Raw genomic sequence first — 27,948 nt, 5'->3', positions numbered from 1 at the left:
CTTCACATTAAGGAACACTGTGAGGACATTTCTTACTGCAGTGCAGTAAATTTGAAGAGTCTCTTAAAAATGTAAAGAACATGAAATACTAGTTATTGCCAAAGGAAAGGAAACAAAATTTAATCTTAAAAAGGCTGCTCTTAAGTACATTTTAAGATTCAGTTCTGTAGTTTGATAATATTGCTATTTACTGCTCATAGTTGCTTTTAAAATCTTACAGCAATAATCAAAGTTAAGCTGTGAAATCTCAAATTATGAGCTTTATGCTCAGTGGCTGTATGCCAGTATCTCCACCTGCTATAGTGTATCATCTCTGTATTGTTCATGCACTTAAGGGCATCGGTTTTCTTATTAGGTTGTGTGTATCAGTGGCATGGCTTTTACACTGCCTTGTCATTTCACTTCTTTACCTAATCAATGTAAATATATGGCAGTCCAACTAAAAGGCATATGTGCAGAAATCTAGGAAAAATAAGCTTGGCTGAGTTGTTGGATATATAGGGGCATATACCTTATTTGTGTCTGAAAGAAGTTACTTGAAGGTAAGCCAAGCAGAAAAAATTGCATTACACATTTTGCTGTGAATCTGATGGGGTCTTCAGCTGTTCCCCTTCTGTGGGAACAATGCTGGAGTCTGGTCCAGCTCCTGCCAAGGTTGTACTTCCTCCTTTGCTTTCTTCTCTGTTGGTTTTGGAGCAGATAATAAAACTGAAATGGACCATATGGCTAATCCCTGAGTGCTAATAGCTGGCTTTTACCTTAGTCATCATCTCCTTCTCCACTGCCAGAATCTTTTTTTGAGTCTTGCATGGCAGTATGGCAGAGGGATAGTGGGAAGTATGCTGCATTTATACTGAAGGAGTCAGAGCACTTGCAGAATTGGAAAGACCTGATCTGCCCACACAGTACTGATGCAGTAGGCTGCTGACTCTGGTTGTGTAGGTTAAAGCTGCTGCTCTGGAGAGTAGTGGAGTTGCAGGTGGCTTATTGGTGTCCCTGGACTTGCATTAATTAATCAGTGCTAGATGCTGATAGATGCTAAAAGCTTTAGTACCTACCCTAAAATCCTCAGTGGACTGATTGTATGCAAACAGGGTTTGGTTGTTTTTCTTCTAAATATCCTTGCTGTAATATGTGTGTCAATACTTCACTGTTATATGTTGATCAAGACATTCTCCTCTTCTCTGCTGTCCTTAGGCTACGCCCTCATACCTTCCACTAAATCTGACAACTTCTCAGACTCCAGTCACAGTGAGATTTCATCCCGGTCCAGCATCGTAAGCAACTGCTCTGTGGACTCCATGTCAGCAGCACTGCAGGACGAGAGGAGTTTGTCCCAGTCCCTCATTGTGGTGGATTCAGGCGGGGCAGAGAGAAAGGAGCATCCTCAGGCCTTGACAGATTACGGCCAGCCCTGCCCGGGGTAAGGTGCAGCTGGTTCTGGTTGGGCTTGGTGTCCTGGTGTCAGAAGGTTACCAAGGAAGCTTTGGCCCGGACACAGTTGTGCAGTCCACTGTGGTTATTAAGCTTTTTCTGGAAGCTGGAGGACTGGCTGCTCTGTGTGAGGCTGTTTCCATAAGAAGCTTATAGTATTACTTAGGGAGACAACAGCTTGTTCCCATTGGTGGGGTTTGGCTGGATATTTCTTGCAGGAGACTGGAAGTGTGTTAAAAAGCCAGGATAATACTTAGCAAATTAGTGCCGTGGTGAGAGACAGCAAAAGAACAACACAGTATGATCAATTCTTTCTGAGTCAGCAGTGCCAGTCACTTAACATGCTCTAATGTGATTTTTAAAGATTTTTCTAATTATCATTTGTTGCTTGGGCAGATTGGAAGCTTTCTGCCACTGTCTTCCTGACACTTTCCACACAAGAGCTCTTGTTACTTTGTTGCAATGAGAAATTTGTACTGAAATGATGCTTTAAGCTGGAAGTTTTTGGATTTTTCTTTCTAGATGTAGCACCTTGATCCATAGGATGTAATATGTCTTAATATATCTTGGGATAGCATTGTCTGTCCTCAGATGTCATGGATTCAACTAAATGAGAGATGCTCCTTACATTTCTAATTTTTCCAGCACATGGAATCACAGAATGCTTTGGGTTGAAAGGGACCTTAAAGATATCTTGATCCAACCCCCATTCTCTGGGCAGGGCTCAGGGTGCTTCCAACCCCATCCAACTTGGCCTTGAACACTACCAGGCATGGAAAGAAATGAGTAATTCAGTTTATTTCGTAGGGTTGAAATGGGAATTTAAAGATGTTCTTCATCAAAGAAAATAATTCCCTTTTCTAGAAGGCATAACACACACTGAGTTCATGTTCTGTGGTTGTTCCTTTATTCCTTAGTTTCAATGGGTTGCAAGGGAAGAAAGTGGATTTTATCCTAGAACTTACAAAATAGAAAAGGAAGGAAAAAAAATTGCTTGCACATATCTAAGAAACTTTCCTTGATTTCACAATGTGTCAGTAAACTGCTGAGGGAGGGTGTAGAATTTTAATGTTGTGCTGCCCATGCATTTGTTAACACACCTAGAAATAGTTGGGAGACTTGAATAATGTCTAGGAATCCTATCTTCTGTATTCTAAACTCATACAAAACTGACTTTATTTTTCCCCCCTTAATTATACATTTAGAGTGATTAGAGCTTTCAGCAGACATTCCTTTAAAAAAGAAATTTTGGACTTTACTTTTCAGAATCTGTCCCTCCATATTGTTCCCACAAATGTTATTTATGCCCTATATTTCCAAATGTTCTTGCAATTCAGCTGCTTCCACTCTGTCTGAAAAACTTGATGATTCTGCCAGTGAAGGGGTTGGATTTTATTCTAAATATTTATTTTGGTTTTAGTTTATAAATGTAAAGAAAAAAGCAGTAGTAGACTAAATATAAGAGGTAATTTACTCTGCTTTCTGTCAGGCACTCTTGCTCTCATTGGTAGAGAAGAGCTTCTGGAGGCCAGATTTCTAGATCTGCGGTGCAGCCTAGAAATGCATGTTGCAAACTTGTTATTACTTGGGAATAACTTCGTTGCTGCTGCGTGCAGTAATGAGTTTGAAGTAACAGTGTCTTGTCAGTGCTCCCCTGTACCTTGACCTTGCTGCTCAGCTGATACAAACCCAGAGTACAGCTCTGAGTATGTCACTCTTATTACTGTAAAAGCTTACAAGTGTTTTCTTCCCAATTTCTGTGTTTTCCAATGTAGCTGGTCCATCACTAGGCCTGCTCTGATCAGAGGGATGGCATTCACATCTTCCATGAGCAGCGAGGAGATCTCCCACGAGCACATCACGGTAGAGGCAGCAGACAGTGGCCGGGGAAGCTGGACTTCATGCTCAAGTAGTTCTCATGACAATTTCCAGAATATCCCAAACCAGAAGAGCTGGGATCTCCTCAATTCTTACCGTCACACCCAGCTGGATGGACCTATAGCTGAAGTGGACCCCACAAACTGCTACTCTGAGGAGGGTTATTTGTATTCCGAAGCCTTTTCCAAAGCCAACAGGCAGTCGAAAGCCAGCATGGAGCTTGATCAGTCTCGGCAGAGCTGGGCATCCTCCAGCTCCCTGTCAGACACCTATGAGACAAACTATGGGACAATTAAGCGGAGGGGGCTGGAGAACTCCACAGCAGAGCAGACGGAGGTTTTGGACTCTAAACCAGGCGCTGATACAACTTACAAAACTGTTACTTCGAGTACAGAAAAAGGCCTGATAGGTAAGCCAAGCCAACAGCTCATGGAAGCTGCTACATCTGTTTTTCATTTTGATATTAAGTTGTTAAGAAATGACATTAGCAGGTCTGGGGTTGCCTGGCATGTTGAATTCAGCTTCACTCGTGGTTGTAATCAGAGCACTACACAGTGTGTTTTCAAGCCACCTTCTTTTGCATTAGGAATATAAAGATAATAAACAAGTGCACTTCCCCATCACTTCATGGGTCTGCAGGAAAACTCTTTTCAGGAAAATGTCAAGCAGTTCTTCTCTGTAGTATGGTATTTTGGTTTTTTTTAATGATTGTGGAGGTGTACTCATCACTGTAAATCACTGTAAATGTTCCTCTGGCAAGGATCAATGATCCCATGCTCCTTAAAAAGACTTCCCAGGAATCCAGAGGGAAGAGCATGACTGCAGAGTGGTGTGGAGCTCACCTGCCTCTGTAGGGCTGGGGCTCCTTTCATCTGCAGGGCTTTGGTCTCTGAAAGCTCAAGGGCAAAGCAGATTCCTTTCCTGTCTTTGCTATTTTAAGGTCCCATTTATTTGATTATACAGCTGCAGTTTGGCTACTTACGAAAGGAGAAAAAATTAAAAATGTTCTTTCAAATATGCGTAGTTCGGTCAAGCAAGATGTTCTTCCCCTGTCCTAGTGAGTTCAGTAGCCAAAATGAAAAGAACTGGGTTAGCAGCAAGATAAAACATGGAATGCAAAGCTTTCTAAGACTGTGAGGCAAGGGTGCAGCTGAAATGCAATTTAATTACAGAGTGGATTGCTGGAGGGGTTTATGTTATCAAAGGTAATTGCCTGAATAAACATTGCACATAGGGCAGAGGTCTTGGACTGTGTTCCTCCTTCTTGGTGTTAGAAAAGAAATCATGGTGGAGCCTTGCAGAAAATTTGCTCCCAGGTCATTGCTGTGCCTGTGCTCTGCCCTCCCAGCCTTTCAGAGGTGTTCATGAGCATCTGAGCTGTATTAGGAGATAGCAGGTTCACTGGTCAGTACATGCTGTCCTTGCTGACAGCACTTGCCCTTCCTTTTAATTCTTTTTCCATTCTGCACCATGTGGCTGTGAGAAGCAGTCAGAAACTGCTGCAGTAGGGCATGTGTATGTCTGCTCAAGGAAAGATCTGATATGGGTGGATATAATTCCAGGTTTGCAAATGCAAATCCATTAGCTGTTCACCATCACACAGTATGCCAAAGATATCTTACTTTATTTCACTGTTAGTAAAATACTATGAATTGGAGCTTGACAAAGGAACACATTCTTGCATTACTACAGTAGACTAAAGGTTAGCTCTAGTGAGCCTGAAGCTTTCTCCTTTGAAGAACATACCCACCCTCATCATTCCTCCTACAAATCCAACAAAGAGTGAAGGTGAGGTGAGGATCCAGCCCTTCCCCATCCCTCCAGGGAAGAGCAAACCCTCTTCACTTCTGCTTTCTCACAGAGACCTCATACAGTGCTAGTTAAATGAAAATAAATCTTGTAATTCAACAGAATAAATCTCTGCCTGTACCCACGTGTATCTGCTAAACCCCAGACTGACTGAATTTGGTTTTGGTTGTTTTACTGTCAGCCCAAGCGTGAGCTGAGGTCATCAGGTATGAACCAGCTTGTGTTCCTGATACCCAAAACCTGGAATCTCGCAGGTCTACAACACAAAAAGAAATACTGTGTTATTTTTCATCCCTTCACATTCTTCTGAGATAAGAAACTATTACATTTGCTGAAATAAATGAAACTAATGAACATGCACAGTTTAAAATGGATCCACGGGAAGAATGCAAATTCGCTTAACTAACAGATTAAAAAAAATTACCCTGGCTTTGAAACTCTCCTGTTGCAACATGTCCATGGAAAAAAGCCCAATTTAACATGCACATGAGCCCCAGACCTGGGATGGGAGGGAGGGGAGGCAGCCTAAGAAGAGCTAAATTTTGGGTTGAGAGCCTCTGTGACTTGAACTGCTGCTGAACAGGGCAGGAAGGGAGAAGATGAATTATGTAGCAAATACATTGCAAATAAAAAATATTGATTGTAGCCTTTTCATGACTGCACAAGGTGTAATGCAGCTGTTCCAAAGGCTGTTCCAATGACTTTCTAGTATTTTCTCACTTGTAAACAGAGAACATAATTTAAGATAAGAGTATGAAAGAAAACAAAACAAAAACCAAAGGAAAAAAGTAAGAAAACAAAAGTATGGATGTGATAAGCCATTATTCACTCTGTGAAAATGTAAAATAATTAACGCAGGCTCAATACACAGTCTGCCTCATAGAATCAGTTTAATGTGTTGCTATTGTTTTTCTTCCTATAGCATAGCTGGATGGTTTTGTGTCTTTTTACACATTAGCTGATACGGTGATGTTTTATTATAATGAGTTTATGTTAAGCCACTGCCCTCTTTTGGGTGATGAAGTGGATACTGGAAGTCAACCAGCAGTTCTTGCTGCGCAAAGTAAGTCTCGGCTGGTTGCCTTAATTCCTTCTGTTTCCGTTTCCCAGCCTGTAGCAGTGGCAGCAGACTTGGCTGTGCTGGCTCTCCATCCTGCTGGAGAGCTCCAGAGCATCCCCTGGTGCAGCAGGGCCACAGGAATAGAGTCTGTAATAAAAGGTGTTAATTGCAGTCTGAATGCAGATAAGCTTAGAGTCCTCTTTCCACTCAACTGGCATCTCAGCTAAGGAGTTCATGGGTTCTCTTGCTACTCTGACTTCTTAAAATAAATAGAAAGCAGAAATAAAGGCATAAATACCTGCTGCTGTTGTTATAACCAATGTTTCTGCATTTGCGTTTTGTTATCAGTTTCTGTTTTGCCATTGTAACATTTCATGATTTTTTAACGTTTTGTTTCCTTTGTTTTTCTTCTTTAACATTTCCATTGCTTATTTCTTGTGCCCAGTGTACTGTGTCACCTCACCTAAGAAGGACGATAGGTATAGGGAGCCACCGCCCACCCCTCCGGGATATATGGGGATTTCTTTAGCGGACATAAAGGAAGGATCGCCCCACCACCCACACCTCAAACCTCCAGACTATAGTGTGGCAGTGCAGAGGTCAAAGATGCTGCACAGTGACCTCTCTAGACTTCCACCAGCTGCTCTCGGTAGTGACCCGGTGGCCTGTGTCTCCTCGAGGATGCCTCAGTGGCACGGCCGGCAGCCGTCCAGCCCCAGAGTAGCAGAGTTGCCTGACGCAGATAGTGAAGAGGATGGTAGGTGAACACCTGGCTTGGGAGTGGGGCTATGCAGGGTGCACTTCGCAGCAGTGTTCTGGGCTTTCTCTTGGGTCATTCTTGGAGATTAAAAGCTGATTAATCTCTAAATACACAGTTCTGTTTGTATGGCTGTATGCACACACGTGGCTGTGTATGTCATGCATAGCTGTGTGCATGTACATACACGTTTAAAGCAAAGAAGAATGCCTTCCCCTTAGAAAAAGCATGTTGGCACCAAACAGACTCAAATTATATGTAAATAAACATACAAAAATATATGTCACAAGATCTCCTAAAGTACAACTGAGACACTTAAGAGCATGTAGGTTTTTTTTTTTTTCCTTTAAAATCTGTCCCCTCTCAGACAGTGATGGGACACTGACAGGTGACAGGTGGAAAAACTCCAGCCTCCCTGAGTTAACTGGTGTTCCAGTGCTTTGGCTGGCATCAGGGTGATGGTCTAAAATGAGTGATTTGGATTTGGTGAACTCATTTGATTTGTATTCAGGTGTGCTGGCATTGAGCTGCCTTATGCCTCAACAGATATTTTTGTAGATTGAGTTTCAAAATAGTGACCTTCTGTTCTTCTGGAGAGTGCATTTGATGAAACCAGTGTTCTCTGCCTAACTTGCCCTGACAGTGTCTCTTTCACTTCATTTTTCATTATCTTGTTTGAAGCAACAGCCAGTGCTGCCAAGCATGGCATCTGTGGGGTGACCAAAATATGAGAGGATTTTCCAATAAAGACTGCTCTTATATTGTGTCAAAACTAACTTCAGGTCAGGGGAATTTCTACTTAATTGTTTATCTGCTGATTTGCTTTTAATTTCTATGCACCGATGTGATCTTCTGTACCCTTTGCCAGTGAACTTGTTTTTTATTAGAATGTTGTGATCATTTCCTTTCATTTCAGTCTGATTTAAAATGAGCCCGTATTTAGATTAAAACAATTTCTGATGCAAAATGATTGTATCTTGGCCCTTTAAAATATTTAAGCAGTATTTAATATATATATTAGTACTGCAGTTTAAACTTAATTCCAGGCAATTTTATGTTTACTGTAATTGTTGTGTTTTTGATGTAAAAATAAGGAAGTCAAGGAAGTCATTGCTTCAAACATTTTTAACCCAAATTTTTCTAAGCTAAATTTAACTGTACACTTTTGGAGACACCTATTTTACTATTTTTGAAGCGCTTGGTTAATTTTATTTGGGATAAAATGCTCACTGCATGGAAATTCGCTGGCTTTTTTCCCAAATCCATAGCTTTTGGCATACTGGGAAACTGCATGCTGATAATTTTTGGAGGATCTGGGATTTTCTGTTTTGCAATATGTCTTATTGTATGACCATCATACCTCAGACTACAGAAGCTGTGGATGCCCCATCCCTGGAAGTGCACAAGTCTAGGCTGGATGGGGCTTGGAGCAACCTGGATGGTGTCTCTGCCTATGGCATGGAGTTGGAACAAGATGCTTTATAAAGTCCCTTCCAACCCAAACCATTCTGTGATTCCTTGAGGATCTGATAAATGGTGGTATGGAATGTGTAGTGATCAATGATAAAGACAGTGAAAATGCTGCTGAAGGGGTGCAGTTGGCATGGACCCACTGTGATCACCTCACTAGGTGCTGGTTTGTGCCCTATGTGCCCGAGGTGGGGACTGGTGGAATAACTGCCCGTTTCTTTGTCTTGTTTTGCAGAAGATGAACAAGTATCAGCAGTTTAACCCTTGGGCTATTTATATAAACCACTCACAACACAAGGGATGTGGGAGAAGGACTCATGGTTCTGTTAGCGACTGCTGACAACTTGCTGCTATTGACCTCAGACCTTGCCTCTGTCACAGACGAGATGGAATGGGTTGAATCACCTCTCTACATCTTCCTTCACTCTTCCACCACCACCTAAGAAGCTACTTTTGCCTGTGAAATAGCAAATCCTGTTCAAGGAATGTGCTGACTGCCTGGATACCAATATGGGTACCCAAAGATGGACTGAGCTTTGTGCATTGGGGAGGACCAGTTGTCACCACCACTTGAAACTTGGGAGCATTTTTCTGTATGATACCATGTAATCCTTTGGTAGTTTCCATTGTTGTTATTTTCTACATGACGGTTAGAAGTCTGAGAGTGTTATTTTATGAACTTAAAAAAAAAAAATTATATCAAAATATCAGCAAAAGCGAAGGACGTTGCTGAAGTATCTGAAAATAATTTATTAACTTAATTTTTTTTAATGGGAGTTTCATTTATGTGCGTTGGGAGTGCTCTGGTTGGCTAATATAAATGTTTAGTCAATGTGACAGTAAATTAGGTACACATCAACTGTTGTGCTCTCGAAATAAACACAGAAAAGTGTTTTGTAGATTTTAGAGTGGGTTTAGATTTAATATGCATAGAGCCCAAAGCCCTGCAGAGCAGCGTGTGTCAAGCCAGCACTCTTGCTGCTCCCCTCCTACATGGACACAGCAGAAACCCACTGTCCAAGGATTTTTGGAAATTTTTTTTAGCTGCCAGCCAACTAAGGCAACAGTTGGTGCTCTTCTCCTCTCTTAAGGAATGTTTGAAATGTGGAAGCTGTAGCTTACAGGGAGCATTTGGGGAGATCTGAAGCTTTCCCAAAAGAGTTTTAACCAGGTTTTGCCCTGCAGAGTTCAACGTGCAATGCATGTTTTAAAACTCAAAACTCAGCTGTATGTTGTGGTTTTTAAGATCATCCCACATGTCCTGGCCTTTTCCCAGAGTTGCACAGGATTTAGGTGCAAAGGTTATCTTTGAAAAAAATAATGAAATAATTCGAAATCACCTACATTTCACAATAAAATTCGTGAAACTGAATAATAAATGACACAGTGCTTATAGAAGAGCATAAAGCATTTTATGATGGGTTAAAAAACCCTGTGGTGTTTATTTGGAAAATACAGATGATCTCAAACTGTTTTGTTTTAAATCCTAGCTAAAAATCCTGGTGTCGTCGATGTCAGTGAGAGTTTTGACTTACAGCCAGCCACTATTAACCCATGATCCTCTAGTTTGACTATGGTCAAAATACTTGCTTCTTTGATTTTACTTTTAGCCAGCCAGAGTGCAGAGGGGTAGAACTGGAAATACCTGCAGTTCTTTACTTTTTTTTCTGTCTTTCCGTCGTTCTTTCACACCCCATTCTAGTGTTAAAATCAGACATGAATGTGTGAATATGTATTTAAACATTTAATTGTAAATCTTGTGATGTTTACAGCCTAAGCTAGAAAGATGATGTTTGTCATTTTTACAGTGCCTCAAAACTGATTTCTATATCCATAGTCGTGAAGAGCTTTAAGGTTTTTGTTTTTGTTTTTACCTGTATGTGTGCAGGGGTGCAAGGTGAATGCAATGTTTTTGGAAAACGCCACAAGTACCAAGAGCAGCCCAAAGCCTTTGATGTGCTCTTTCCATAGCAGCTCGGGGCTGATGCAGCCCAGGTGGATGTGAATGACCCAGCCTGTGTCTGCCTTCAGAGCAGTGCCAGGTTGAACATTGCCTGGCATGTACCTGTACTGATTGGAATTGGGAAGGTGCAAATCAACAGTGATGCTGAGGAAGAGGATGTCTAATTTGTCACTCATTGGTTGGCTGTATGAATTTTTGGCACAAGTATCTGAGAAGCAAATGGTTGAAAAAAATATATTAAAAACCTCTGGAGGTATGGCATAATAAATGCATTTTGCTTTCTCGAGGCCTTAATGCTTATAATGAACCTGCACAGGCCTTAATGACTAAAGATTAATGTGTCAAAGCAATGCAGGGCAGAGTGAGTGTTTTCAGCACATGCAATATTGATAATAGGCCTGTTGAACTGATATTCCTGTGGGATGTAAATCCAAGTCCTGGACAGCCATCCCACTGTCAGCTGTAGTTCTCTTGTTAACTTCAGCATGGAAACGACAGGCTTTGTGTTCCATCAGAAATTGTCTGCGTTGTGCCAGGTGAATGAAACCCTGCAGTTCCTTGGCCATGGGGGGAGAGCTGCAGCTTATTCCAGCCTGTTGAACAAAAATATAGGGGATGGGGGTTGCTAAAGTGGCTTCCTTTTCCCCCAAAACCCAGTAGTGCTGCCTTTGAGGACACAGGGAAGCCCCTGTGGGGAGCAGGGTCAGGGTCTCCTGGCAGTCAGCAAGAGCAGCAGAATAAATCACCCATCCAAACATGGTGTTTGATGGTGTTTGCACATCAACAGCATCCGCCTGTTTCACAGGGCTTGGCAGACACTGAAACATTCTGGAATGAGTGAAAGTCTCACTAATCATATTTTTCCTAATAGCCAACACAGCTGGTGTACATAAATCATGCATTAAACGATGGACAGATGAGCTACTCCTGCTTCTCCTGCCTTGCACAGTGTGGCTTCTCTTCTGGTCCTTGCTGGGGTTTTTGTTTGTTTGCTTGTTTTTAACTGGACCAATCACATTGATTGGGGCCAGTAGCCAAATGTAGTGTGTCTGGTATGGGTTTGAAGAGACATTATCCCTTTTTTTTGGTCATTCAGACAGAAGCAAGATGGTGGTTAGTACCTGTTATACACTGCTTTGTTAAAGTGATGTCTTCTGGACCACAGATCCCTGACTTGGTACCTCTGCCAGGTTCTTCTAACTCAGGCTCTGATGCTGATAAACAGTTAAGGTGCCTCATGTGTTCTTCCACTGCCATATCTGGATTTGCTTGCTTCCTGTTCATTGTTTGCTCCTGACTTGCTGGTGAAAGATGCCTTTCAGATTCTTGTGATTTAAGCACACAGTGTTTTGTTACAAATCTTAAACTTTCAAATAATTCCTGAGAAAGCAGTGTAGTTTGGTAAAATTGAATTGGCCTCTCCAGTTGCAGAAAGGGGAAAATGAGATCACTGAGCTTCTGAGCACCAGGTTCATCTCCCAGGTGCACAAAGGAACGGAAAGACAATGGCTGTAGATGTTTGCAGTTCATGATTTTGCAAAGTGGACAAATTTTGAGTGTTTGCCAACAATGGGCAGTGTGGGGCTTTCCTGGCTCCTTCTTTTGTCTTTACTCAGATATGTGTGGCCTTACCTTGAGTCATGTGTGTGATTTTTGAGCACCATGATATGAAAAAGACTTGAAGCTATTAGAGAGCATCCAAAGGAGGCATGAGGATGGGGAAGGGTCTGGAGAGGGGAAGCCTTATGAGGAGTGGCTGAGGGCGCTTGGTCTGTTCAGCCTGGAGAAAAGGAGACTGAGGGGAGAGAGACCTTATTGCAATCTACAGTATCCTTCTGAGGGGCAGCACCGATCTCTTCACTGTCATGACAAGTGACAGGTCCTGAGGGAATGGCCTGAAGCTGTGTCAGGGGAGATTTAGGTTGAGTATTAGGAAAAGGTTTTCCACCCAGAGGGTGGTTGGGCACTGAACAGGCTCCCCAGGGAAGTGGTCACAGCACCAAGCCTGGCAGAGCTCAAGAAGTGTTTGGACAACGCTCTCAGGCACAGGGTGGGATTATTTGGGATGGTGCTGTGCAGTGCCAGGAGTTGGACTCGATGATCCTGATAGGTCCCTTCCAGCTCAGCAGATTCTGTGATTCTAGGTGAGTGATGCTTCACTGGTCAGAGCCCATTGCTTAGGATGGGGTGTGCTGCAGCTGTCTGCACCTGCTGGAGGCAGAGGGTGTCCCCAAGGGCTGAACCAGTGATGCCACTTGCAGAGGGGCTTGTGGGGTGCCAGGGGTGTTCCAAAACCTCTTTCATCACATCCCAAGTCGTTTTACTGTAGGCAACAGTGGAAATATAATCCTGTCATTTAAGTTTTTATAAAACATTAGAAGTTTTAAAGGATAAACTTAGCACTGCCTTTGCAAAAAGAGAAGAAAAAAGGGATACTCTCTCTTTAGAAAAGCTTTACACACTATATTTTAGAACGCTTGTATAGAGGGTAATCTATCTTGAATTCCCAACCCAACTTTTGCTTCTGTTGTGCTTTTTATTATCTTTATTTCTGATATACCTGGAATGCAGTTTACCTTGGTATTAATTAAATTCTAAATATGTGAGCATATTGGCAAAACTGCACAGATGTAATGATATTCCAATAGCAATTGTACTGCGCAAGTCAGTGATTGTAAAGTATTCTGTAACAAGCAATGTTTGTCTCCTATTTTTTGATACCTCTTACACTTATGTCTTTTAGAAAGACAGTGCCTCTGTATGCTTTTTGTATTTTTACTGAGTGATTGTAAATATTTGTTATATTTTTGGTTAAGAGAATGTTTAAAAGTACTGTTTATTATCCAATCTATTAATATGTTGGAATCAATAAACAATCAACATCTATTAATTGTTTTCAGCAGCTGTTTTCTGGCAGCCAGTGGAGGATGGAGCTGAGGTGATGCAGAGCTGGGGAGAGCCTGGTGCTAGTGATGCTAACCCCTGGGTCAGAGAGGAGCCCCCAGAGTGATTTTGTTGTGTCTTCACAGTGAGGACAGTGAGGACAATACAAACGTGATGTTCAGAGGGCTGGAACACCTTTTCTGTGAAAACAGGCTGAGGCAGGTGGAGTTTTTCAGACTGAAGAAAAGTATCTGTGGACACCTTAGAGCCACTTCCAGTGTCTAAAAGGGCTCCAAGAGAGCTGGAGAGGGACTCTTGACGAGGGGGAATGGCTTTAATCTGAAGGAGGGCAGGATTAGTTTTTGATCTTAGGAAGAAATTCTTGCCTGTGAGGGTGGTGAGGCCCTGGGACAGCTTACCCAGAGAAGCTGTGGCTGCCCCATCCCTGGAAGTGTTCAAGGCCAGGTTGGACAGGGCTTGGAGGAACCTGGGATAGTGAAAGGTGTCCCTGCCCATGGCAGGTGGGAGGGCATTGGACTAGATGACCTTGAAAAGTCCCTTCCCATCCAAACCATTCTGTAATTCTATGATCCTTCCCCGGGTCCTGTGGCTGCTGCCTCCATATCAACCCAGACAGACCAGAGAGAGCCTGAGGCCCTTGGGCAGCATGTGGTGCCTCCCAGTCCTACACCCTGTGCAACACATACAGGTGGAGGTGTGTGCTGGCACTGCGGGTGGAACCACAGAGTTGAAAATACTTCTTTTTCCCCCTTATTTTTGTAGAGGGCCTGTGGCCCCCAGACACCCCAGTGTGGTGCTGAAGGTGGGATGGACAGGGGGAACAGGAGCTGTGCTGGGCCTGCCTGCCCTGGCTGGCATGGCCACTTCTGACTGCTTTTTCCCTCCATTCGTGTACTGATCATACAAAAGCTAAGCTATGTGGGAACTTTATGGGTAAGGACAATTTTTTTCAGGGAGCAGGACACTTTTGTAATGTGTTGTTTGCTGGAAACCAGAGTCTGCAGCTTCCTGTCCTTTGCTCCCCCAGTGCAAATGGCATTTTCCTCCCTTCCTCCCTGTACAGCCCCTTTCCCTGCCCTGTACATGGGGATGTGGCTGCACATCTGCTGCAGATCAGATGAGTGTTGAGTTTTATCTTCACTATCTTACTCGCCCCAGTGGGACTTTTCAGTTTTAGAATCCGAGATTTGTTTGGGTGGGAAGGGACCTTAACCCTCACCCAGTTCCAACCCTCTGCCATGGGCAAGGATGATCAGAGCCCTGTCCAGCCCCACCTTGTTCTCGGAATCTTGTTCAAAACCAGCCTGGTTTTGTTCCCGGGGAGATCTTTGAATCTGGGAAGTTTCTGGGAGGTGGTAAGGTTTCTTAATTTTCTTCTTCTTCTTTTTTTTTTTTTTTTTAACTTTCTTTTTTATTTATTTTATTTTTTTTTAACTTCTGAAAACTTCCGTTCTTTTTAAAGAAGGAAAAGGCGCAGAGCTGCCACAAGAGGCCAGCATTGCCTGCGGTTTTGTGAGCGCCCGTGCAGGGGCCGTGCACGTTGTTCCTGCGATGCTCAGCCGGTACCCAGCACCCTGGCGGGTGGCACTGGGGACATTTTGGGGTTCACCTGCTGCTCTCCAGTCGTGGGCTGCCCTGGGCCCCTTGGCAATGTCTGCTGGACATGTGGAGCCATGCAGTGCAGGAGGACGTGGGTCTTAGCAGGTCACTTTGCATTTAGGACTTTCCAAGGCTGTCTGGTACCTGGTCCCGATTTCTCCCTCATGTGCTTGGACCTTTTCATCCATGATAGTTATCCCGCCTTGGGATCCACTGTGCTGGAGGGAGGCTGTGAAGTATTTCTTCCCATGGCGGAAGCATAAGCAGCTGGTAGGACAGTGTGGGAAGGCAGCAAGTAGCTCTCAGATTGTATTGGGGGGGGGGGGTAATGCCACAATGGCCTGACTGCAGCCAGCAATTCCTTGTGTAAAATGAAATGGAGGAGAAGCAGTGTCATTAGTGAGCAATCAATTTAATGAGTTATTTGGATTTTGGACTTCTCTTTTACCTTCTCTTTCCAGGTGATGGAAACCCAGCACATGATGTACAGCATCACTTCCCATCCTCACATTCCTTGTCCAAGCCTTTGGGTTAGACCTGGTGCTGTTGGAGTGGAGCAAGCTTGTTGCTTTGACGGAGCTTCATATTCCCTGTGCTCGAGGGCTTCTGAAGCTTCACTTAGTGCATCAAATAGCTGCTAATCTGAATTTGAGTGTATTCCCTGGGGGCACTCAGCTAAGGCTTTTCTTGTTTTCTGCTAGAGAGTCAGTATTAATCTGATTTTATTGGGAAGAGTTAAAAATTGCTTGTTAGACTGCAGTAGTGCCATGTGTTATTTGCTCATGGAGAAGTTGAGAATTTTCCCTCCCAAGTAAATATGAAAAGGGAGATGAATTCTCCCCCCCTCCACAGAAGATTGTTTGCCCAGCAGATGTTGCCTGCTGGACACATGCTTTCTTTTTGCCATAAGGGAGAAGGCAAGAACTGCACTGGCAGCAGCAGGGTCACAGCCCGGGGTGTCCCCACCACCTGGGGACTTGCCAGGAGGGCTCTGCAGGCAGGGTCAGTCAGTGCTTTCAGCCACTCATCATTTTTTAAGAGGGTAAAATGTGCTGGAGAGACCATGTTTGAGCACCAGGAGGACTAAATCCTGTCCCTGCACCATTCTTCCCTCCGGGTTGAATTTCTGCACTTTTGGGGCTGGAGTAAATGCATTTCTCCTCATCCAACCTTAGTTCAGGAGGAGCACTTCAAGTCTATGGTGTTTGTGCTATGTGCTTTCAGGCTGTGGCATCAGCTGTTTTGGTTTGACCCAAACTTTTGCAGTATTTTTAGCTTTCCTGAAGATCCAGGTCCTGGAGGCATGTGATGACGTGAACTGATGACATTTTTGTGGGGGTGTTATGTAAAGCAGCTCTCATTGCTACAAAAACCTTGAAAACAAACTATAAAATGAATTCTTAAAAAAAAAAAGAAGTGAAGGAAATGAAGACCAGTATTGATTTAACCTGCCTCTGGCTCTTGTCAGCACTGAACTGCTGGCTCCTGATGCTGAATTCCCACAGCCCATCAACAGAAAAGCACAATGTCTTTCCCCAGGGTATTGCCCTGAAGACTTTTACTTGTCTGAGTGAGCCAGCACTCCTAGAAATGAAAGAAGAACCAAGTTGTTTGTACAATATGAATGTTAAATGGGCTCCACAAAGATTTCTGTTCATTCCCCTGAATCTGTCAGAGGAGGAGAGTAATTACCAGTGTCACAGTGCTACAAGTCAGTCTTGGTTTGGGAGAGAGGGAGAAATATGGTAATAAGTGAGGTTCCAATGTAGATGTAGTTGCATTTAACACTTGTGAGTAGCAATAAAGATGAAGGTTGTAATTGTATGTGCAATTTCAAAGCTCACAACATAATTTTATATCCTCAAACATCTGTTTTAGGATCAGAGCCGGGTGTCAGATAACTGGCTTATTTTTAGATCTATCAGTTAGGCACCATCAATTTTATTATAAATTCAAACTCATTTATGTAAACATGATTTGGGTTGAACAACTCCACAGTGAGATGGTCCTGGGGACGGTGTGTTTGGAGCAGCAGAGCTCCACTTAGCTGCTCAGTGGGATGCTACTACATGGCAAAACTCATGGCTCCAGAGGGAGGTGGCCCTTGCAGGAAGTTGTTTTACTCAGGAAAAGCTCTTTTGGGATATCAGGGGTTGATGGAGGCTTTCATGACCTATTTGCCCAGGATTGTGAGCAAACCTTGTCTTCACCTCAGTGTATTGTATTTTTGGGTAAATACAGCACTAATGCTTGGTTGCAATATGATGGCTCCTCTGCTTTCTCTCATTTTATTTTCAGTGTTAGTAGTGAAGCTTGTGGAGGGGAAAGTCTCCTGGTAGCCTTCTGCTTGGAGGACCAAAGAAGTGATGAAGGACCTGGTATTAGGAAGGAATTCTTCCCTGTGGGGGTGGTGAGGCCCTGGCACAGGGTGCCCAGAGAAGCTGTGGCTGCTCCATCCCTGGAAGTGTCCAAGGCCAGGTTGGATGGGGCTTGGAGCAACTTGGGATAGTGGAAGGTGTCCCTGCCCATGGCAGGGAGTGGAATCAGATGAATTTTATGAGCTTTATGCAGGAGGTGCTGTGCAGGTGCCATCCAGTGTGGGTTTTCCAGGCTGCTCCTGCAGGCAGCAGAGGTTTCAGAGGTTTTGGGGAGCAGCATCACCCTGTGATTAGAGGCCCCTGGCTCCCCATGGGTGCTGTTCAGGTGCCTTTGTTGTTGGTTTCCCAGCTATCTCATGGTGGGATGCCGAGAACTCTTCTGGCCTCTGCAGCTTTCTGCCAGGCTGTGGTGCCTGGGCAGGCTTTGTGTTCCCTGCACAGGTTGTCACCTCCCATGGGGTCCTTTCCCTCACCTATGTCATCATGAGGCTGCCCCGACTGTGCCTCTTACCAACTAGCCTGGGAGACACCTTGGCCATTCGCCGTCATTCTCTGCAGAGGGAAGAAGTTAAATTTAGTGGAAGTCACATCCATTTTACAGCAGTATTGGTTAAATGTAATTGGAGGTGTGACTTCTAAACGAGGCCGTTTGGTTTTCAATGAATGTTTCACATTGAGAAAACAAGTAACCAAGGACATGCAAAAGTGGTGTGTGATGTGAACCTGGGACCTTACCTGGGCTCCCTTGGTGGTGTCCATCAGTAGGGACATGCCTCTACCCTGGCTTAATTGAACAATGCTGCCACTAATGGGTGGGAGAAATCTGCTGGTGTTCAAGTACCTTGTTTCATCAGCAAAGGAATGTTTGAAAAATGAAAGCAGCAGCAGAAACTAAGGAAGCTATTGGGTTCCTGCTGCCTTGTCTCTGGAGGAAACTGTTCCATTGCAGATCTCCTCACAGTGGGATGAGTCATCTCCTGACTTTGCTGTAAAACCTTTCCTATGCTGCAGAGACTGTTGTGACTAAAGCAGATATTAAAAGTAACTTAATTATCAGGAAATTATACTAGTTTAAAAACCAGACCTTTGGTGGGGTTGTCAAGAGGTGCAGAAACCTGGTCAGTTGGAAATTACCAATTAAAAAGATTCAGTTTGGTTGTGGCCCTTCTCTTCCAGCCCAGGGAAAATATGAACCAAGGGATTCAGTAGCTGATGCTTCTGTTACCTGTGCCCTTTCCTGCCACATGGAAATGTCATCTGTGGCCAGAGGGAGTTGTCCTGTGCTGATGAGAGCCTTGGGAAGAGGGTTGGCAGCGCCGGCACCTGCTCTTGGGTTCCTTGGGTTGTTTGAATGCATGAATGTCACCCTGGAAGGTGTGAGCTAGACCCTCATGGGGCATTAAACATGCAGCACAGCCCTGGTGCTGTGGGGTGTGTTTTATTTGCAGGATTTATTATTCCATGGGAAGGCAATGCTGTCTGGCATCATGATGACCCACAATGGGCAGCGATGCTGCTGCAGAACCCACTGCTGACCAGCAAAGGTGGGGAGGACTAGAAATGTGCTGGGTTAAGTTTTTTTAATCCGAATTATTATTTCACAGATGGCTGAACTGGCAGATCAAGAAGTTCAGTGCTGCGGTTTGTGTGACGGGGGTTTGGCACCAGGTGTTTACATGAGTAATGTGCACACAAATGACTTGCAGGCATCATTATATGTTTCATCTAGTCCTGTCAAACAAGCAAAGTGACTGCAGGGGACACCCCACTGTGCCTGTTAACCCAGATCTGCTTGTGGTGCTGCCACTTACTTTGGTTTGGGTTGGTTCTGCCCTGTGAGCAGCCATGTGCCGAGCGTGTGCCACTCTGTCACTGCTGGCAGCCGAGGCTGCGTGTGGGGAGTGTCAATAGCCAGCCAGGTTTTCACTGGGCAAATGATGTGTGGCCAGCTTGAATTCCTCAGATCAATAACTCAGTGACAGGCAGCTCAAGCACTTGGAAATAGCATTAAGCCCGACACTGCTGTTCTGTGTATTGCAAGGGATCGAAGAACACCAGGGCCTGAATTGCAGAGCTCCATCACTGTGTCAGGGCTGTAAGCATGAATATAAAGTGCTGTGGAAGAATGGAGCCATGTGCGGCCTCTTTGAAAGGTGAAAAGGAAATGCTGAACTCTTGGACTTGTCAGCTGCTGGGGAATGGACATGGGAACTGGGACCAATTTCCACCAAAGTGCTGTATCTGGTCACTTTGCCCATCTGTGGTCCTTCCTCCAACAGCTGGAGGAAGAACAGGAATACAGAATGGTTTGGGTTGGAAGGGACCTCAAGTTCCAACTGCCTGCCATGGGCGGGGACACTTCCAGTCCCATGGGAATTGAAGTTCCTAAACTGCCAGAGAAAGAAGCCCTGGATAGAGGATGCAATCCTTGCACATGGCAGTATCTGTTGTGAGCAGTGGGAAATTTGCTTGCCTTATGGCCAGGATCCACAGGAAACTCCTGTTCCGCTTAGGCTGATAATATTTGTTATGCAACAGAATACTGTTTAATCTCTATCTGGGTTTTTTTCATCCCCCAGAAGAAAAAGCTTTTTTGCTCATGTTCCTGAAATCCAAATGCATGGTGAGTTGAGCACCAAGATCCCGTGGCACAAAGCTGATGTAGAGCTTACAGGGGTGTTCTTCATGATTTTATTCCAGGTCTTGCTTTTAATCCAGTATAGCTGGTTCTTAAATGCTGCCTCTTCTAAAAGATATTTAAAGAAATGTAAATTTTGAGCATGTTCTATCCAAAGAACAAATAGAACTGCCATACCGGGAATGGTTAAATTACTGATGCAGCCTAGGATTCCTCTCCTTCCTTTTGCATTTTAGTTACTCTGATTGCTGTTCTTTTAAAAGCCGTCAGTGGTTTTAAAGCATCAATTTTTTGTCTTTGGGAAGCAAATGTCTAGGGAGGAATTTTAATATTGCTTTTGCTAATTGCTGGGAAGTGAAAGTTAAGCAAGATAATCAGGCATTGAGTAGATCTGGCAGATGACTGTCATTACAGACAGAAAAGTCTGGTGTCACTTGTGAGAAGGTTTAGTGTAGCAGTAGTAAAAACAGCACAACGTCATTAGAGTCTTTGTAGGAAAAACATTTTGGAAGCTGCCTCTGAATCCCAGTGAAGTCTGTGCAAACACTCCTGCTAACTTTTAAAGCCTGAATAAAATCCGAGATGATTGCTAAGCTACTCGTAATGTCTCCAAGGTCAGAGGAAAGTCCCTCTATGGGCTTATCCATGTAAAAGGAAAAGAAAACACTTGACCAAAAAGCCAAACTAACCCTGATGCCTGAAGAAACAGCATAATAAAAGCCTGGATAAAAAGGGAAGTTTGGGAAGTGAAATTGTGATGGAATGTGTCTTTTTTCCCCATGGAATGTGAACATCTCTATCGAGCTCAGCAGTGGAAATGACTCTATTGAATACATGTTGACTTGTGTCCTTGTTGTTTTGTCTTCAAGCTCTATCTATATGTATGTCTCTATAATTCAATACATATTTATTTGTTTGAGTTCTTGCAGCCTTTTAATAGATGTCATTTGCCTGTGAACAAAGATTTTCCATGGTGATGCCTCCCCATCCCTGCCATCAGCAGCTTTTGCTGACTAATCAAGATGTAGCCTTGTCCTGCTCTCGTAGCCAGAGGGGGTTTGTGCAGCTCTGTGGGGTTTTGTCATTCATTTGAATGCTTTGCCAGTGTGTTGTGCACCTGTACAATGTCAAATACATATTGCCCACAGCAGCATTTAATAGACTTCCTGATGTCAATGAAAAGTCAATAACTCGAGATCTTAATTGCAGGACATGTCTGGGTCCTGGCTCACGGACTATATTTTCTGTGTCAAATAACTTCAAATATTTGGAACAAAACTAGAATATTGTTTTTGCTATGACCCTAGGAAACAAAAATAACATTGTGAGATGCAGTGGTATAGAGTAATGCTCATTTTTTTCTGGAGAAAGAGCTGCAAGGAGTGTCCTTTTCTCAGTACAATAAAGCATTTACCAAATTGTTCCAGTAAGTAAATTTTGTAGAATAAGAGGAAAAGCATTAGAGGATTCTCATTTGTGAGACCAGAAAGGAAAAAGTGATGTATAGACAAAAATACAGGTTAAAAGCTGCATTCATCCTTATGAGAGGAATGCAAATTATCCTGATGTGGTGTGTTGTGTGGGGGAGTGTAATGTTTTTATGTAGTTGATTATTGAGCTATTATTATCCTTAACCAGTCTACCACTGAATGTAGAACTAGCTGAGGCTCAAATCCTCTCCCCCAATTTTCAGAGCCCTGCACTGCAATTAATCCTGGCAATTTGTCAAACTGGGGCTGGAAATCAGCAGTTTTAAGTCCCCTGAAGCTGTTTCCTTGGCATGGAGGAAGGAGGGGCAGGAGTGCTGATTGCATCTGCCCTTTTGGTTTACAGCAGGAATCTCAGGTGAGACCCCAGGGAAACTGTAAGATGTAAGTATGGATGCAGCTGGGCACGGCAGGGACAATGAGTAGCAGAGCCCTGACCTCCAGGATAAACATTCTTTCCTTTGCATATTTACTAAAACCAGAATTTATTGTGGTTTTAAGTAAAAAAAAAAGACTTTCTGAGACAGCAGTAGCTAGGGCTAAATCCAGCTGTTGATGTGGCCAGTGATTTTGGGCTCTTGACTCTCTGCCATGATGCTGGCAGAGCTGCTCAGACCAAAAGATGGCACTATTTTTCTATTTCACTGTAAAGCAAATTCCTCTCCAAATCAGATTCATTCACTATCGAACCTCTCTCAAAACGTCTATTTTTCTGAGGCTTTACATACAGTAAAGTCCATTATTGTGAAGGCCAAATTGCTGCCAAAAAAGTGTTCAGCTAAAAAAATATATATCTATAAACTAATAACACATCATCCTGATGAAAAATAACACACAGGGAAGGAGTTTTCTCAATTATTAATGGCCAATGTTTGTTATATTGTTGTGTTTAGTCCAAGAAGCCTTGATAGAGAGACACAGCTTTGCAACATGAATGGTACTTCAACTGGTATTTTATAAATTTTACAAAAAAAAAAAAGAGCCCTGGAATATTTAAACTCCCTGTTAATATTAAAGAAGGGAAGCTGCAGGCTGAGGGAGAGGGATCAGACGTGGGATCAGATGGCAGTGCTGCCATCCCCGAGGACAGGAGAGCAAAGCTCAGGGTGCATTCAGAGGCTCCCCCAGGTGGGAGAACACCCAGCACAGCCCTGGCAGTCCTTAGCTTAAAGCAACTCAGATATTAGCTAAGACAGACTCTAGGTCTTGCTGCAGGTGAAGGTTCCTGATGCCCATGTCACTATAAAAGGTTCCTTCCTCTTAGCAAAAGGCAGGAGTCTGCCCCAGAGCTGAGCACGGGTCCCACAGCACCTCACCTCTGGTTACCCAGAGGGCTGAATTATTTAGGGTCAGCATAGGATTTAGACCCTTGATCATGGAGTGTTACTTGTGTTTGATGCTGCACTTTAGCTGCCCTTTTTCTTCCCAGGGAAAGCATCACGACATTGTGTCTGTCTGGAGCAGGGTCCTCTGAGTGTCTGGGGGGCACTGGGATATTCTTGTCACCTGGGTTCTCTGGAGAAGCAGCTGTGATGTAGCATGGGTTTCCTCAGCTTGGCTGGGATAACCACTGGCAGTATTTCTGTCTCGTTTGAAGTCCCTATAATTGCTTGATACAGCCCAAGAAATGAAAATTTAAAGCAGAAGTGAGTAACAACACTGGGTTGAGTGGTCTGAAGACACCCCTGTTCCCTGGTGAGGTCACTTAGCCCAACTGCTTAATTGGGGGCGATAATGCAGCATACATGTCATCTGGCAGTGTCTATACTGCAGCTTATCAAACAGGCTGAAAAGCTCAAGAACAGCAGAACAGCAGATGAAAGACCCCAGCAAAGACAAAGGAGTGAGAACAAAGTTCATTTCATTAAGAAAATGCAGGAATAAAGGAATAGAGCTTTTCATACCAGTCTCATTAAAAGCATAGGCTAATTAGTGACATTATAGTTTATTAAGTATCATTAAGCCAAGGACAAAAACCCTTCCCACAGAATGCTTACAACAATGGCAAAAAAAAAAAAAAAAAAGCTAAGAGAAACTGTTTTCACTTAAATGCTGCCCTGTAATGTAATTCCGAGATCTTTTGGTTTTAGCTCTTAAAACCATTTACTAAACATAAACCTGAAACTGAACCATCCATGTTGAACTTGAACATTTCAGCCAAATGTCTTGGGAGATCTCATAAGTTCAGAGAAACACTAGCCAGTGAAAATATTTTCCAAGGGTCCGTTTGTGGGGAAGAGTGTCACAGATTTTTCTTTTTCCTTTTTTTTTCCTAGACAGCTAATTTGCAGTGGTACATGTGAGAGTGCATGCATATTGATTTTATTAATTAAAATTAAGAATGTACAAATCTGCCTCTGTGGGGACTGCAGGGTAGGGAAAGGGAAAGTTAATCATGCTTAGCATTTCCTACTTTCCATGCTCAGGATTCTCTGCACACAGGCGCTGCGTGTCAGCTCCTGATTCGGATGCAGCGTTTCTTCTGCCCGTCTTCTGTCTCTAGACTGTGGCACTCATTGCAAGGAAGATAAAACAGAAATAAACATCCTTTGACCAGCTGACTGCAATGCAAACTCGGAGCCATTTGGCACAGACCCTGGGCTTGGTCACAGACCTATTGTCAGCAATTAGAAAAGGGAGAAGGGGTTTGAATTGCAGACACAGACGTTTCCTAAGAGCAAACCAGATATCGTGAGATTGGTTTTGGGCACAGAGCACAGCGAAAAAATCTGGTGTGAAAGAAATGAGATTAATACATGTGAAATTTCACTCTTTTCAGTTGATTCTGATTGACAATGCCCCGCTGATGTGCTGGAGTGGAAAGGCTTTATGGAGTGGAGGGTTTATGGTTTGTTGCTACACAAACTGATGATGTAAGTAGTGATTATTGTTATGGTTGCCACACAAGGACATCATTTCTGCCAAAGACTTGGACAGGCTTTTCTTAGAGCTGACTCACACATGAAGCTGCATTGGGATTTTCAGGTCTTGTGCCCCACTGGAGTCATCTTCTGTGTGGCCCAGTGCAAGAGAGGAAGTCTGTGCAGGCTGGCAGGAGTGTGAAGTAGCAGGTCAAGGATGATAGAAGGGAAAGCCAATGTTCTCCTCCATCTTGACTGGCTAAAACTGTCTGCATGTCTGTGGATAAAAGGGAAAGGAGGCCCAGTATTTGGTCAAGAGATTAACATGTCATCAAACCACAGAACACATTAAGGAGCAAACTGGTCTTCTGAGCAACCTGTGGAAGTGGAAGGTGTCCTGCCCATGGCAGGAGGGTTGGAATGAGGTGTTCTTTAAGGTGCTCTTCCAACCAAAACCATTCTGTGATTCTATCAGTACCTGCTGTAACTGATGATCTGCCTATGCAACGTGCATCTTCAAGGGTTTCTATTTCACTGGGGTAATGGCCCCTCTGATCATCTCCTGTAGAGATGGAAAAGCTGGATAACTCTGCTGGATATGGGCCATGCTCATGTTTTCCCACTTTGTCCCCAAGCCATGTGGTCAAAGGACCAGCTGGACACACAGACTGTGTTGGATACGAGCACACAGCCAAGGGGCTGGAATGTGACAGAGATGCCGCTTGTGCCACTGGCTGTTACAAAGCCCAGATGAATTCTTACAGAAGTTGACAAAAATAGCCTCTTTGGCATTCATTTCAAATCCCATGAGGTGCCTGTCTTCATTTTTAGGCACCTAAGTACTTCTGCAAATCTGTCTCTTAATGCTGCGTGAGCTGGGGACTGATCTGGCACATCAAACTTCGGCTAAAATAGGAGCTCCTACATCTGACAAGCTTCTAAAATGAGAAGCAGAACTTCTCAGACATATGCTGAGGTCAAAATTGCTCATGCCAGTGAGAAAGTAATTTCTAGAGATATGCAGATTTTTATTTTTTCATGTATTTTTAAGGGCTTTTGTTGCAGTTGTTTTTTCATTTATGCTAAAGCAAGAGGCAGAAGATATTTCTATCAGTGGTAACACATTGGGAATTGTTTGGGTCAAATAATTTCACCCTTTTGTTAAACGTTGCTTTAGGAATATTATCACATCCATTGGTTATATTAGCTATCTGTTTATCCAGGTAACTGAGAGGCAAATGTAGCCTGCCAGCTTCTCAGGAAGACAGAGTGAAGAGTGTTTATATGATCCTGCACAGAAATGACTTATTTTTTTTGATAAGATATTACAGAAATTCAAAAGAGAGGTTGGACATATAGCTGTAAAATACTTGTCACCGTGAAATATGCCCACTTTCTGTGCCTGATGGGCTGTCTGTTGGTAATACCAATCCAGATGGGTCTTGGCTAGATGGATCACTGTATTCAAGTGGCACCATGCCCAGATCCTGATACCCTTCCATGCTGAGCGTGGGGTTGTGAGGATGCTTGAGTGGGTACAAGGGCGGATGTGCAGGGCCTTGCTACCTCCTTATTTCTGGGGGGGTGGATGGGGAGGCTGTTTTTTTCTTGTCTTGATCAGCATTGCAGTGGCTTTGCTCTTGAGGTCTGAGCAGGTTGAGGTCTGGTGGGCCACAGAGCTGGTTGTCCTTAGCCCAGGTCACGTCCACCTCAGCATCTCCACTTTGGTGAATGCAACAGCAGTCCTAAGAGACCTCTGCCTTTTACTTGTTTCTGAGTATTTTAAATGTTGCTAGAAGCAATGTAAAATGTGTTATTAAGTTTGTCCACCTCCAAAACAAACAAACAAAAAATTAAAAGAGAAAAAAAAAGAAAAAAAATCTCTCTGAGAATGAAAAATTGCTTAGAATCTGCTGTCAAAACAGCAATGCTACAGTGCCACTCCTGCAATTACAGGGGTCATGCATGCATGAGTGATGAGACTTTTACATACATGAGAAATAAGAAAAAGGTCTTTTAAAATACAATTTATTTTTACTTCATAATTATGTGGAACTAGGATGATACATCACAGAGATATCCCTATGCTCAAGTATGAAATTGTTTGAACATTTATTTTTATCCAGAAGCGGTGCCATGAGCAATACTTCAGAATATTCTGGAATTGACTGGAATTATGTTAGTCACATTTTTATTAGCAAGACAGTAATTTATGCAGGTGATTTAGAAGGTTTTGATTTTCATCTCTGAAGAGCTGAAGGGTCAAAACATAAATTAGAGTAGCACATGGCAGTGCTGAACATCCAGGCTATGTAAGTACTAATAGTGCTAATATGTTTTAGTAAACTCTTAAATGGTGTCGTGTGGAGTGGAGAGTCTGTACCCCTGGAAAAAGAGGGCATGAAGTACGTGATATAATGGAGGAATTAATAAATATTAATTAATAAATAATAAAATACTCATTCTTTTGAAAATCATCCTGGGAGCCTGAGTCAAAATTTGGCATCACAACTTATTGCAAAAGCAGAGACACCATCACTTTTTGCAGCCTTGTCTGAAGGAGTTGAACCAGCTTTTTCTTCCCTGGAAGGTAAAATGTCCCACACATTTTAAGAGTTACTATTTGCAAAGAACTTAAAATGTTTTTGTTTGGGGGTTTTTTGTTTGTTTTTTTGCAAAGATCTTCATATGAAATGTACTGAATATTGTAAACAGGATCATTATTCTGCACACCACCGTGTAAAAGCTGCAAATTGCCTTTTGTCTGGAGTGAAATAGCCTGTACTTTCTAGTCACACCTGCTGACTCCTGAGACTGAAACTGAAGATGCCTGCCCATAATGAATATAATAGTCCCAGACAAGAGGTGTTACAGGTAAGCCTGCATTTCTTGCACTGTATGGAATGGCATAAAGACTTGACAGCCTTAAACATTACTTCTCTATTTCTTCTCCAAGGAGCAGGCTTGAAAATCAGAGTTTTATAGAATCATGGAATCATAGAATGGTTTGGGTTGGAAGAAACCTTAAAGAGCATCTCACTCCAGCCCGCTGCCATGGGCAGGAGCACCTTCCACTAGATCAGGTTGCTCCAAGCCCCAGCCGATGAGCCCTTATATTCATTTTGGGTGTCCTCTTCCAGGCACCACTGACACAAACATGCAAAGACAAGGACATCTCAAAAGCACAAATTTCTTACTGACGGTATTGGATTGCTGGATAACCATTTGCTTAGGGCAATTACCACTAATTATTTAAAAGAATTGGAAAAGCAGAAAAATAATCCAAAAAGGATACTAGGGACACATTACTGTGTGATAATGGGATTTTAAAAGACAGACAAAAAGTACTCAGATCTAAAAGTGTCTGTAGATGTACAAAAAGAGACACAGATTTTTGTTACTGGTGATATTTAATGAAAAACCCCAAATACTGCTTTGTAGTGAGCATAGGATTAGGTTTTGGCTGATATTTGTTTATGGAGGAAGATCACCTTGATAATTCAGAAAGTATGTAAAGTGCATCTAATTTTATTCCCCCAGATACACACATGAGATTCTGTCTAAGCTAAAATTAGCTGAGTGGTTTTTTTGTCTAGACCATCTGTAGATGTAATTTTATCTTGCAGAGTACACGCACACCCAGTTGTAGCATATAAAGACTTGAGCCTCTTGTCCCCTCTGAGGGGCAGGAAGGAGAAATTGCTCCATCT

General features: G+C 43.2%; 1 protein-coding gene across 10 annotated transcripts in view; it reads left to right on the top strand.

Moving 5' to 3' along the window:
* RAPGEF6 (Rap guanine nucleotide exchange factor 6) overlaps nucleotides 1-13,218 on the top strand; it is a 129,780-nt gene extending 116,562 nt beyond the window's left edge. For 8 of the 10 annotated variants that reach the window (XM_069028716.1, XM_069028714.1, XM_069028713.1 and 5 more), the window contains 4 exons: nucleotides 1,198-1,423; nucleotides 3,210-3,721; nucleotides 6,627-6,938; nucleotides 8,644-13,218. In XM_069028716.1, the coding sequence (XP_068884817.1) occupies nucleotides 1,198-1,423; nucleotides 3,210-3,721; nucleotides 6,627-6,938; nucleotides 8,644-8,669 (1,076 nt within the window). In that variant the 3' untranslated portion in view covers nucleotides 8,670-13,218. The remainder of the gene's footprint in view (nucleotides 1-1,197; nucleotides 1,424-3,209; nucleotides 3,722-6,626; nucleotides 6,939-8,643) is intronic. The other 2 variants (XM_069028718.1, XM_069028717.1) reach the window with 1 other exon arrangement.
* Nucleotides 13,219-27,948: the final 14,730 nt, after the last annotated feature.

This window comes from Aphelocoma coerulescens, chromosome 13, assembly GCF_041296385.1.
Source record: "Aphelocoma coerulescens isolate FSJ_1873_10779 chromosome 13, UR_Acoe_1.0, whole genome shotgun sequence".
Taxonomy (NCBI): domain Eukaryota; kingdom Metazoa; phylum Chordata; class Aves; order Passeriformes; family Corvidae; genus Aphelocoma; species Aphelocoma coerulescens.
Note: the sequence above shows the minus strand (reverse complement) of the source record. Positions and strands in the feature narration are given on the sequence as shown.